Source organism: Odontesthes bonariensis, chromosome 3 (genome assembly GCF_027942865.1).
Source record: "Odontesthes bonariensis isolate fOdoBon6 chromosome 3, fOdoBon6.hap1, whole genome shotgun sequence".
Classification (NCBI taxonomy): Eukaryota; Metazoa; Chordata; class Actinopteri; order Atheriniformes; family Atherinopsidae; genus Odontesthes; species Odontesthes bonariensis.
Genome location: NC_134508.1, coordinates 7,415,405 through 7,427,605, shown reverse-complemented (window position 1 = coordinate 7,427,605; position 12,201 = coordinate 7,415,405). Strand labels below are relative to the sequence as shown.

Sequence of the window (12,201 nt, the reverse complement as noted above, 5' to 3'; positions counted from 1 at the left end):
GTTACTCAGAAGCACACAGCTTAAAGCTCACAAACTTCCTAATGTTGCTTTAAAAAAAACAAAACATTTTCTTGGTCTTTCTTGCTGTAGAAGAAACAGATTGAATCAGGCTGGTGGCTTCAGTGAAAAGTCTATTGGCTATAATTGTGCCATTTTTTAGAACTCAAACAGACAGAGTTGCACTGTATGGACACAACAGTGTGAAATACTGCATCTGTGAACATCTGTGAACATCTGTAATCATGTTCTCATTCGGCCTGAAAACCCCGGGAAACATCCGATCACCCTGGGTCGAGGAGGATCCGGCCGCTTACCTTCAGCTCCTTGTGGGCCTGAGCCCTCCTGTAGAGCGCCTTGATGTTGCCGCCGTCCATCATCAGAGCCTCGTCGCAGTCTCTGACGGCGTCTCTGTACTGCTTCACCGACAGGTAGCACAGCGCCCTGATCACACGGGTAACCACAAGCAAACGTTCTGATAAAAATTCCAGACAAAGGCTTGGGCCCTCCCTCTGACCTCTGGTTGGTTTGTTGTGTTTATTCAGATCAGACCACATTTTACTCGTGCTGGTGCAGTTTTATGGACTTCAGTCTCTTATCTTTATCCACCGCACGGATTCACACTGAGACGCTTCCAGAAGCAGAGCTTCCACGTATTTCTGCGGATCGAAACGAGCATCTGTGGTGTTGTAACTCCTGCTAAAGTCCAGACCAAGGCTGTGTTCGAAACCGCATACTTCTCCTACTACTCCCACTACTCATACTAACTTTTTGAGTTAGTATGCGAGTTTGAGTAAGCGAGAAGTTCCCGGATGCTTGCTAGATTCTCTGAAATGTTGGGTATGCATCATGAGGTTACTACTCATACTCAAACTACCCAAGATGCAACGTAAGGTGACGTCGCCGATCGTCATTTCCTGTCAAAACGGCAGTTTCAAGCTAGCTACAACGAGGGTAGGTTCACTTCCTGTTTTCAAAACAAAAGCACCAATTGTATGGTAATGGCTTTCCCTATGATAAAAGGCAACGGGTATTTTATTTTGTGAAAATAACCGGAAGTGCGTTGCTCACTGCGGCTAGCTTTAGTAGCGCCGAATTCGTGGGAACAAAATTGTAAATAGCCGGTATTTTGTCAGGTTTTCAACACGTTGGGGATCTAAACGACTACTTTCTCACCTGAAAATGTTTCAAATGTTGCTAAAGTTTACAGAGTTTAGAGCTTAAGCGAAATCCGCTCAGGCCGGCTGATTTCGGCTCGGGCAGGAGCAAAATGCATTGTGGGTAAACTGTGTAGTATGCGGTTTCGGACACAGTCCAGGATCATATTTCAATGAGAGACACTGGGATCAGGTCCTTTAAGCTCCAGGTTTGACAGCTCGGGGGGGGGGGGGGGGTCGGATAATATTTTTCTATCTGAAACACGTCGAGTTCAAATAATGCACCTTTTTATTTTGATTAGTTTACTTGAACTGACAAAGAACCGCCGCACGGTTTATGTTCATAAAAACATTCAACATCAACTTTAGTCCAGATTTTCTGTGCTTTAATGGCCCAATTTAACACTTATTTACAAAAGTAACTCAGTTATGAACGCAGATGTGGACAGAATGCTGATAAAGATGCACATTTGATCTATTTTCTATGAATATTTATCATTATAATAATAATAATAATACAGCGAACTCCCAGCCCTTCACGACTGTTTGAATCTCAACTTTGTCTTGTTTTCTAATCGACTTTCTATGAATTTGACTCATATGAAATTGAATCCTTGCATTTGATTGTATTGCAATAGAGTTGAATTAGATGTTATCTTTGAAGATTTATCAGATTCACAGACTGTATCTTACTATAACTGAACTGGGATCTCATTTACATATTTTGCTGTTATCAGACAACACAAAAAGAGACTAAAAAAATGACACCCGTCATGATCAGGCATTAACCAACAGTCCCTGATTTTATAAACGCATCTGTAAAAAAGACTCGGTTCATGTTCACGTGCGCAGGAGCGCCGTCAGCTTCGATGTGAAAGTGAGTCCTTACGCTCGTGGGCCCGTTCAGGAGTCCAGCTACAACTAAAAGTACAGGTTGTGCTATTGTGGAAGAGTATGGACACACCTTCTATTGGAATGTGTCCTGTCTCGCTTTGGAGAGACTAACATATATTGTGAAAAAGAAAAAGAATTTTCACAACCTTGAATTGTGATTACTATTACTATTAGAATGTAATTTTGTTTTATTAATTATTATTAATCTACATTAGTATCGTTTTGTTTGTTTTATTCTATGTTTATTTATTTTTATTCTTGTTATTGCCAGATAGGGATATAATGTTCATGTTTAAATGTCAAAGTTTAAATTAATGAAAAATCATAATAAAAATATGTTTTTAAAAAAAAAAAAGTACAGGTTGTTCAACAAGATGCTCAAGTTGATGAAACTTTCTTTAATAAATGTAACGACTAAGTTTTTAAAAAGGCTTAAAAAGAAACTTTTGATGATTTGGTCACCGAGTTAACCGACCTGATGCAGCGCGTTGTTCTGGCAGTAAACAGCAGGTTAATTTACGGAGGTCGGCACCATTAGTGCAGTTTACTAAACCAGAAAATTCTGACCGACTTGTGGTTCGAACATCTAAAACAGGATGTGCAGTGAAAAAGACGCGGCTCACCGGTTGGTGTAGGTCGTCACCTCGGTGGGGTTGTGTTTGAGGCTCTGGCTGTACTTCTCTACGGCCTTCTTATGCTCTCCTTTCTTCACCAGAGCGTTGCCTTCTTCTTTAAGAGCCTGGGCTTTCTTTATGTCTTTATCACTGGGAGCTGATGAGAAGGAAACGGGCAAAACAAAAAGATTTAGACCTTAAACAGCTGATTTTTTTTTTGCCCCCGTGGCTGCTGACTTTAATTATTTGCACAGAAGAAGCAGTTTTATTGAGAAGATTCAGATGGAAAGAAAGAGGCTCGAAATCATTAGGATTCAGACTTTTTGCCAAATTGAACATAAAAAGCAGCGGATTTAACTTGCCGACACGAGTTTAATTGTTTTAGAAAATCACAGAAGAATAATTCAGCTCATGAGAACATTTTCTTGATGCAATTCTTTGCAGAAAAATCTCTGTACCGGGTTTGTTTGTCTTTTTGACGCCGTTCTGTTGTGGCGCCGGTTTCTGCTGTTGTGGCGCAGGTTTCTGCTGCTGTGGCGCCGGTTTCTGCTGTTGTGGCGCAGCGTTGGTCGCAGCGTTTTGGGCGAGTTTCTCCCTCACAGACAGAGGGACAGAAGGGATGGGAGGAAGCTTTTCTCTCCATGACGGACCGTCTGCATCCGTGAGAGCCTTTGTCATCCTGAGAAACGGTTACAAAGACAACGTGAGCTGGAAACATCCTCTTTTAGCAAGACAAGATATACACGATCTGCAGTTTTTATGATTGGAAGAAAGAAAGTAAACTAGAAGAAAAACCCTTTGTGAAAAACACCGGGCGATAATTGAAACGATCAGATATCAGACTGATCCCTGGATGACGCCTCAGCCAGCTTACAGACCTGTTGGTGCCATCGTGAGCAGCTGCTATGTTGCAGTCAATCTGCAGAGCGGTTTTGTAGTCTATGTAAGCCTGTCTGTAACGCTCGAGAGCTTCGAAAGCAGCAGCACGACGGAGCAGAGACTTCACATTGAACGGGAACAACTCCAGAGACCTGAGAAGAAACATTTACAGATTAGAAGAGAGACAATTTGTCAACACGACACTCAGATATTTATATCTGAGAGGTTTCTTTAAAGCGGCACTATGCAACTTTTTCATGGTCATAAAATTGCTTGGCAATCATCAGATAGCTTGGCTGACCCGTTCTGATGAAAACGGTGACATTTCCATCTCCATCTGGTGGCCCTAGACCGAAACAGCGCTTGCAACTTTGCCTGTGGCGCCGCGTGCTTTGTTTACCTCTGGAAGTCTCGCGACACACGAGAGCCGAGAACTACTGCTTCACGGCAGGTCTAAAGGGCTCTGAGCCGAGCCAGGGAGCCTGATAAGACACACCTCTCTCCATTAGCTGTCGACGGCTAAATTGAATGCGGTTAGCTTCTAGAGTAGTAATATATAATATGGCTAGACTGTCGCCTTATTTTCTACGGAGCTCCCCCTACAGCTTTGGGGTGTGTATTGCATGGTAAACAAACCCCGTATTACTGAAAGTTGCATAGTGCCGCTTTAAATAAAAAGGCAGTTTTTTTTTTTATACAACTGGACAGGCTGAAGAGGGTGTAAACTGGTAGGGAATCCAATAAAAACACTTACATATCACAGTCCTTCACACACTCTGTACAGTTGCCATCTTTCAGGTAGCTGGCTGCACGGTTCGAGTACAAAATGCCCAAATCTTCAGGGTTCTTTTTGCCTGAAGAGGAAACACAGTGAGAGCAGCGCTTCAATCCAAAACTAAACGGGACGTATCCCAGGGCAACGATCAATGAACACTGAAAGGACCCGCTCGCTTTAAAGCCTGATTCTTACTCGGCGCAAACGCGCAACTGTTCTGGCTCGAGAACCATTAATGACGTCATCGAAAGCGCCAGTTCCTTCAGCTCATAAGCGCAGTTTGCGCCGAGTATGCGTCACATTTGCAGTTCTCTCAAGACCAGCGGGCGTCACTGTTGAGGAAACATGCTGAAAAGCATACGAAGAAAGCATACACAATGCCACCTGTGGTGTCACGTCAGCAGAGGCTGGCACATCTGATGAGGAATGAATTTACTCTGGGTGTAGAACTGTATATGTATCTCAGAGCTAAGCATCTGCGGCAAAAACAGAAGAGAAGGTGGAATGTTCGTCCTTTGCAACAAGACGAACTTTGTCAAACGTTGTCCCAGTGTAACTTCATAGACGTGTCGTACAGATGTTTGTAGAGGCGCATCCTCTCGGTCACCGCGGTCTCTGCAGTGTTCATTTTTTCTTTTTCTTGGTCAGCTGTTTCCGGTTGAGCTCGCGCGAAGTCAGAAAAAAAGTTGTGTGCGCGACCTTGCGACGCGCGAGGATTTTCTAGCTTGCGACGGGGGGCGTGGCGGAATTTTGGGTCATGTGACCGTTTGCGCCATTTGCGACCAGCTAGTAAGAGCGAGGTTGCGCCGGGTAAGAATCAGCCTTAACAAAGCTGCGAAATGTCACACAAAGAAGAAAAAGCAGTTTTTTTTAATAGTCTTTTTGCTTCCGTTACTTTGTTATTACTCTTTTCTTATTATTAAAACTTGTTTTATTGTAGTTATTTTTGCACTTTGGTTCCATTTAAATGGCACTTACTGGACTTCTCCAGCTCCTTGATGGCCTGGCTGTAAAAACCGGTGGCCTCTCCGTACTGGCCCGTCTTGAAACGCTCATTTCCGGCTTGTTTCAACTCCGTCCAGGGCTTTGCTCTCTGCTTCTGAGGCATGTCTTCGTTTTTTTTTTTTTTAACTGGAAAAGATGAAGACAATCTGCGGAGGAAAAAGTACGTCCAGTCAGCCGTTTATAGTGTTAAATGGATTCTGTTATTTTGATAGATTTTTATTTCGAACATGTATAAAAAAGAAAATGTATGTAACTATTTGTACATACAAAAGAAAGAAAAAGAGAAAAAAATTTTAAATTAAATCACATAAAGTGCTAATACATAACAAAACACCACACATTGTTCAAAAAAGGAATCGAAGAAGTACAATACTTTTTTAGTTTCCCCACCTCTTTTTAACTACTCTTCAGTTTGTAAATATCCTAAACTACAATAACCTATATAAATATATGCATATACACTTCCTAAATATCTAAATAAATATATAATCACAAAAATAAATATATACTACACACATATCCTTGTAAATATAAATGTAAATATGAATATATATATATATATATATATATATATAAATAAAACCATCCCCATAAATAAATATATACCATATATATCATATACTAATTAAATTACAAAATAACAATTAACCCTATTCTATTCATATATTTATCCCTTATCGTCCTTCGTTAACATTCTTCCTCTTCCAATTTACCAGAGGAAACTTTGTAACGACATGCTGGAGGTGTCCATGTGCTGGATGGTACAGCATCCATCGTCCTCCTCGCGCTAAAGCCGGAGTTACAGTTGACGCGTCGCTCACGGCGCAGCCGACCCGTGACGTCAAAATGGCGTTTCAGGCATGGCGCTTGCCTTGAAAAGACGGCGCAGCGCGTTGTCGTGCACCAGTCGATTTTTGTAACTTGGCTGCGCCGAGAACGACAAACCGGACGGACCGATGTGAGACCGGCTCAGTCAGGAGGTGCGTTTGTACAGGCAGCTGTACGAAACTGCAGTGAAACAGCACAGGGAGCACGTAAACTCCAAAAACTGGTGCACAGAGATGGGCAGAACTTTGGGGAAAGAGGGAGAGTTCTGTAAGAATGTGTGGAAGAAGCTACGGGACGGATACGTGAAGGCAAAGAAGAGGGCAGAGACTCTGTTGATGCCGGGGGCTTCAAACCTTCACCTCTAATGACTGAATTGTCTTGGCTCACGAACTTCGTGAAACACAGAAACACACGAAGCATTTCATCTCCCAGGTACTGCAGCAGCATCATTAGCCGCATTCGCACTGTAGGAACCTTCTGCAGTTCCTTTAACCTTTTCAGGAACGGGGCCGTTTTTTTCCCGCATTCGCACATACAGGAACTCGGGACCATCGCCCTCAGTTCCTGGAACCATTTCAGCTCCTTCTCCTCAGCTGGGTCTGTTCTGGTTTCCATAGCAACACATCTGACGGAGGTGTTTGGTGGTTGGTAGCTCCGCCCCTTGTCATGTTGTCAGGCTGAAATGTTTCCTCATACCACACAGACACAACCTGCGCGTGTTTAATAAGTTAAACCTCCACGTGGTCTCCTTTGTCTGCGGCGCTCTGCTCTCCTTCCTTCATGAAACCAAGAAGTACGGCCTGTGCTCCATCCTGCGTCTCCTGACTCTCTCTGTGTGCTCTTCCAGCCTCCATGTTAGACGCCCGATGTGATCGTCCATGATTAATATCACCATCATGCAGACCATGAACACGGTGGCCTCCCCGCTCTCCATATTAGCTTCTTGGTGGTGTTTTTTCTTCTCACCTTACTTTCGAGGATTTTGTTTTGTTTTGTTTTGTTGTTGAATGTGGCGCTAAAGTAACACGTCGCTGTTGCGACGCATCAGTCACGACAGTTCCCCTGGGGAAGGACAGCTATCAAAACGAAATTCGAGGAGGACCGTTCTTAGAACTGCTCTGTCCGAATGCGGCTATTGATGACAGTGTTCCTGCTCTTCATTGTTTTCTTCTCCACTTTCTTCGTTGTAGAGTAGCGCTAACCTTCACGTAGCAGCGACACTTCTGTGACGGAGAAAATTGCAACTACTGCCGCATCGACTCGCGCCACCGTATATAGCCGGCACGAAATCGTGACGTCATCAACACCGCTCGCGCTAGCCGACGCGGCAACCATGCTAGAGGCTTTAGACACATCGTTCCCTGAATACGAACCGATGCTGCTCATTATCTGCAATAACTGTTTGCATATTTACTCCATAATGACAGAAAAGGACAGATTTACTGTCAGGGGTTCAGGCTTCAGGAGGATCTTTGGAAAAAAAAGTGACATCTCAACATATTAAACTTGACTTCTCCGTCTTCTCTGTTAACTGAGGCATCAGTGCAACATCTGTATCACATAATGAGACAGTTAATTTGAAAATGTTCCGCAGCCCTTTTCATGACTGATTCGGTGTCCTTCTGAAGAACCGATAACTGGCTTATCAGCGCCATCTTTATGGGGAGCTGCTGTAACCAGTCATCAGCAGGACAGCTGCCAGTAATCTGGGTGGATTATAGCTTTCCTGCTATCTGCAGAACATCTTATAATTGTGCATCCCAGGATCAGATATTTTGGATCCATCTGCTCTTTTTATGGTTATCACGTATCAGACTTAAGAGGTTTTCACCAACTAGTGATGACGAAACTACTGCAAAGGTAAATGTAACTAAGATGCTCATAATAAGCTTAATAATATAAATCAATTATTTTTTTGTTTGCGCAAAAGCTTTCCATATAAACTGATTATGCTACTGAGTTTTATCATTTTAAGATCAGGTGGGGACTCTTGATGTCTCACTATGTTGAAGTTTTAATAAATTCCAATTTTTTTTATACAGCCCTTCAAGATAATCATTACGATGTACCAAAGTGCTTTACAGCAGGTAATAAATAAAGAGAAGAATAAGTAAAAAACAAATAAAAACAATAAAAAGAACAGTGAAAGCAATAAAATGCAACAAAATCAAATAAGATAAAATAAGATAAAAGTGTCATTATACTACTGGGTATTAAAAGCAATCCTAAATAAGTAGACTTCCAGCAGAAACTGATCTGCTGACCTCAGAGCTCTACCAGGACTGTTAAAAGCTCAGATAAATACGATGTGGCGAGGCCGTTAAGAGCTTTAAAAACAAACATTAAAAGTTTAAAATCAGTTTTATGAAGGACAGGAAGCCAATGGAGGGAGTTAAGAACAGGAGTGATGTGCACACGTCTGTTGGTTAAAAGATTTATTTATTTATTTATTTTTTGAATTTATTTACATTTTTTATGTGGCGTCTCGTCAGAGAGAGGGTGGAGGTCCCTTTTGTATGTTTCCAGTATCAATATCTCAGCCTATGGAGCACCTACTAACACCAAACTTTCCAGCTATACAGTTAGCAGTATTCTGAAGATATTTACAAAAGGATTTGTTGATAAATCATTCCTGGCCTGATTTATGTGACATTATAATAAAAAAAATAAGGCGAAAATTGATGTTTTTTAGGCTATGGACAGTATATTTTGATTTCCTAGGAAATGAAAGCAGATATCCTGAAATCCCTCTGTAATGTTCTTTTCATTTTGTGTGTAAACAAAATGAAAAAATTATTTTGCACCTGGCTTTATCACATGTTCAGATCTAGCTTCTGGAAATATATGCAAATGTGCGCATATTTAATGAGATAATGTCTCATTTGCATAATTAAACATACAAAAACTTGTAACACATTTTTTTTCATACTTGTATAAGTAATCAACTGAGGAAGTTTCATGGTGATATCTACTATTTTAAAATATTACCCTATTCACCTGTACTGTCTCGCCTTAAAACAGCATCTCAGTTACGCGTTTTGCCATGAAATGCCAGTTTAAAATAAATATCAAACTGCTACTTTAGGGGTAAAAGAAGGGGTGATATTATTAAAGGATTTGTGATTTATATTTTAATTTTTTTTTAAATATAGCCCTGCTTATACTCTGTAAGGTTTCTCCATTTTACATAAAAGGGAAGTTTGTTATTCATCAACATTACCTGTTTATTATCAAGGCAAACCCAGTCAAAGCAGAAAAAAATAAAAATGTTGCATTATAATCCATTCATGCCTCGTAATATCTTAATGACATTTTTATCTTTGAATGAGTGTTTATTTCGAGCTTATTTTCAGGCAGATTACAAAATAAATACATTTCCATAATACATATGAATTTACATATTCATCTAGAACAAAGGTAACAGAAGTCAATACTCGCTCGAAAGGGAGTGAGCTGAAGTAAAAATACTTATTTGCTCCCAACCCCATTCAAAAATTACAATTTGTATGGATGCGTCTTACATACATTGGCATAGATTTTAACTTTCAACCTAATTTTAACATATTATTACACATATCTTCTCATCTCTTATTTGATGTTAATCACAATTTATATGATGATAACATAATAGCCCGTGAATATACATTACAAAATGTCTTCAGTTTTGTATTTTGTCATTACTTCCACTTTATATCTGGCCTTGAACTGATGAATAGAAATACACTGCTTAAGTTGTTCCTTCAACCCATTCCAGAGCCGAACCCCAATCACAGACACACACATGCTTTTTCTGGTGGTTCTCACCGCTGGCACTTTAAATATTTTACATCCCCTTAGGTGATGTTCTCCATGTCTCAATTTAAAGAGTGTTTGAATATTATCCGGCAGAGTATTCATGCTGGCTTTGTACAATAATTGAGCTGTATAAAAGTTGACCAAATCCAGCAATTTGAAGTGTTTAGATTGCAGAAATAATGTGTGTGTGTGTGATCATAAAACCCAGCTTTGTGTATGGTTCTAATAGCCCTTTTTTGCAATTTCCAGAGTAATTTTAAGGAGCTTTTGTAGTTATTACCCCAGATTTCAATACCATACGTTAGATAAAGCAGCACAAGACAACTATACAACAGATGGAGAGCTTTATAATCACATAAATATTTTATTTTATTGATTATTGAAATGTTTTTTGAAACTTTATTTTGTATGTGGCTGATATGAGCCTTCCAATTTAGTTTACTGTCAATTATCATTCCTAAAAATTTGTTTTCTGAAACATTTTCAACTATAATCTCAGATGACATAAGAGATTGAGATTAACCAATTGACTCTAAATTGACAGATCAACTGAAATGTTCAAAACACGTAAATGCGTCACAACAACATATGTCTTAAGAGTTCAGATGCATAGGACAGGTGTGAAAATATTACTTAAACACAAGCCTGGCACACAGAGTGTACTTTATTATCAGTAGCTACACTGTCTTTACATGTCAGTTACAAACAATACAGACTTCCTGGTGCACAAATTAGCCAGATCAACGTCCGTGATCGGATGGTTGGAGATTAAATGGAGTCCTTTTAGAAATATCTTGCTTTTACTTATCATCCAGTCTGGTCTGTTTTGAACTGCATATATTTTTCTGTTATAAACCTCGCAGGTTGCACTGTAGTAAGCTGCGAATATGTTGGTTGACTTGCAGCCTACAGTTTCACTTTCACACACTACATTAGTTTAAGTAACAAGCGTCATGATAGTTAAATAATCAATGGTAGTTATCGATGTGATATAATGTTAATCCCCCAGAAGTTTATTTTAAGAACTAGCTAATTGGAGAGCAAATGATACGTTTACATTACGCGTTAGCTTAGCCAGTGTTAGCTGCTAAAGGATATTTATTCTAATGACAGTTTGTTGAGAGTTTACTTTAAATTAGAAGCACATTTGGACAATGTTTCCCCATGTGTTATTATTTTTAAACGAGTCTTATTTGTACTTTTTTCCCCCCTTGGCTACTTGCTAAGTTAGCTAGCTCGGTCTGTTATGCTAATTCAAGTACGACGCCAATGGTGTCTTTATATAGCCACTGCTAACCTAGCTGTGCTAAGGTTAGCCTAGCTGTGCTAAGGTTAGCATTTCTTACCGGCTGCTGCTTCGGTCTGACGGAAAAGTCGGCGAAGAAGAAGTCCACCTTTCTTCACGGCACAAACGGTCGAAAGGACTGCAGCTGTCCGTACCTGTGAACGCAGTTAACAATAATTCATTCCTCTGAGCACTGAGTTGATGTCTTGGTGGTTCAGACACGCGGCTCAGCGGGTTTATGTAAGGGAGGTGAAGAACATGCCGGTTGGCTCCAGTAACTTCTCAGTTTGACGGTGGGTGGGGGGAGGAGGGGGGTTTACTGTATATATCGGTTTCGCTTCGTTTTAAAGCCGCGTTCAGGAGTGTTCAGAGTGTAGGATTTTGGAGTGGCTTTGCGCCCTCTGGTGGTTTTTCCATCAATGAAACAGAATCAGAATCTGAATCTGAATCGCTTTTTATTGCCAGGTATGTCTACACACACGAGGAATTTTACTCCGGTTACACCTCGCTCTCTTTAGTGCAACAAGTACAAAAAAATAGACATGGAAAAAGGCTAAGGTATAAAGTGCAAATTGGTGCATGGTGCAAGGATGGATAGTAAAATATAAATATAAATACAGAGTTCACAGTATGGTAGGTTGGATTTTTCATGAGATGTACAGATATACAGATACACTGAAGTCCGGTTTTAGCTGTTTAACACAGAGACAGCCTGAGGGAAGAAACTGTTCCTGTGTCTTGTTGTTTTGGCGTACAGAGTTCTGTAGCGCCTTGCAGAAGGGAGGAGTTTAAACAGTTTGTGTCCAGGGTGTGATGGGTCTGCAGAGATGTTACCTGCCCGTTTCCTGACTCTGGACAGGTACAGATCCTGGATGGAGGGCAGGCTGACACCAATAATCTTCTCTGCAGACCTTATTGTCCGTTGCAGTCTGTTCTTTTCCTGTTTGGTGGTTGATCCGAACCAAACGGTGA

At 40.7% G+C, this 12,201-nt stretch overlaps 1 protein-coding gene across 1 annotated transcript in view; it reads right to left on the bottom strand.

Annotated features, from left to right (window-relative positions):
* The window catches only part of tomm34 (translocase of outer mitochondrial membrane 34), a 17,139-nt gene extending 5,617 nt beyond the window's left edge, over positions 1 to 11,522 (bottom strand). The window contains exons 1-7 of the mRNA XM_075460171.1: positions 11,291 to 11,522; positions 5,295 to 5,467; positions 4,296 to 4,395; positions 3,541 to 3,693; positions 3,121 to 3,341; positions 2,672 to 2,819; positions 315 to 441 (exon numbers count right to left, since the gene is read on the bottom strand). Coding sequence (XP_075316286.1) covers positions 315 to 441; positions 2,672 to 2,819; positions 3,121 to 3,341; positions 3,541 to 3,693; positions 4,296 to 4,395; positions 5,295 to 5,424 — 879 coding nt within the window. The 5' untranslated portion in view covers positions 5,425 to 5,467; positions 11,291 to 11,522. The remainder of the gene's footprint in view (positions 1 to 314; positions 442 to 2,671; positions 2,820 to 3,120; positions 3,342 to 3,540; positions 3,694 to 4,295; positions 4,396 to 5,294; positions 5,468 to 11,290) is intronic.
* Between the last annotated feature and the right edge of the window lie 679 nt (positions 11,523 to 12,201).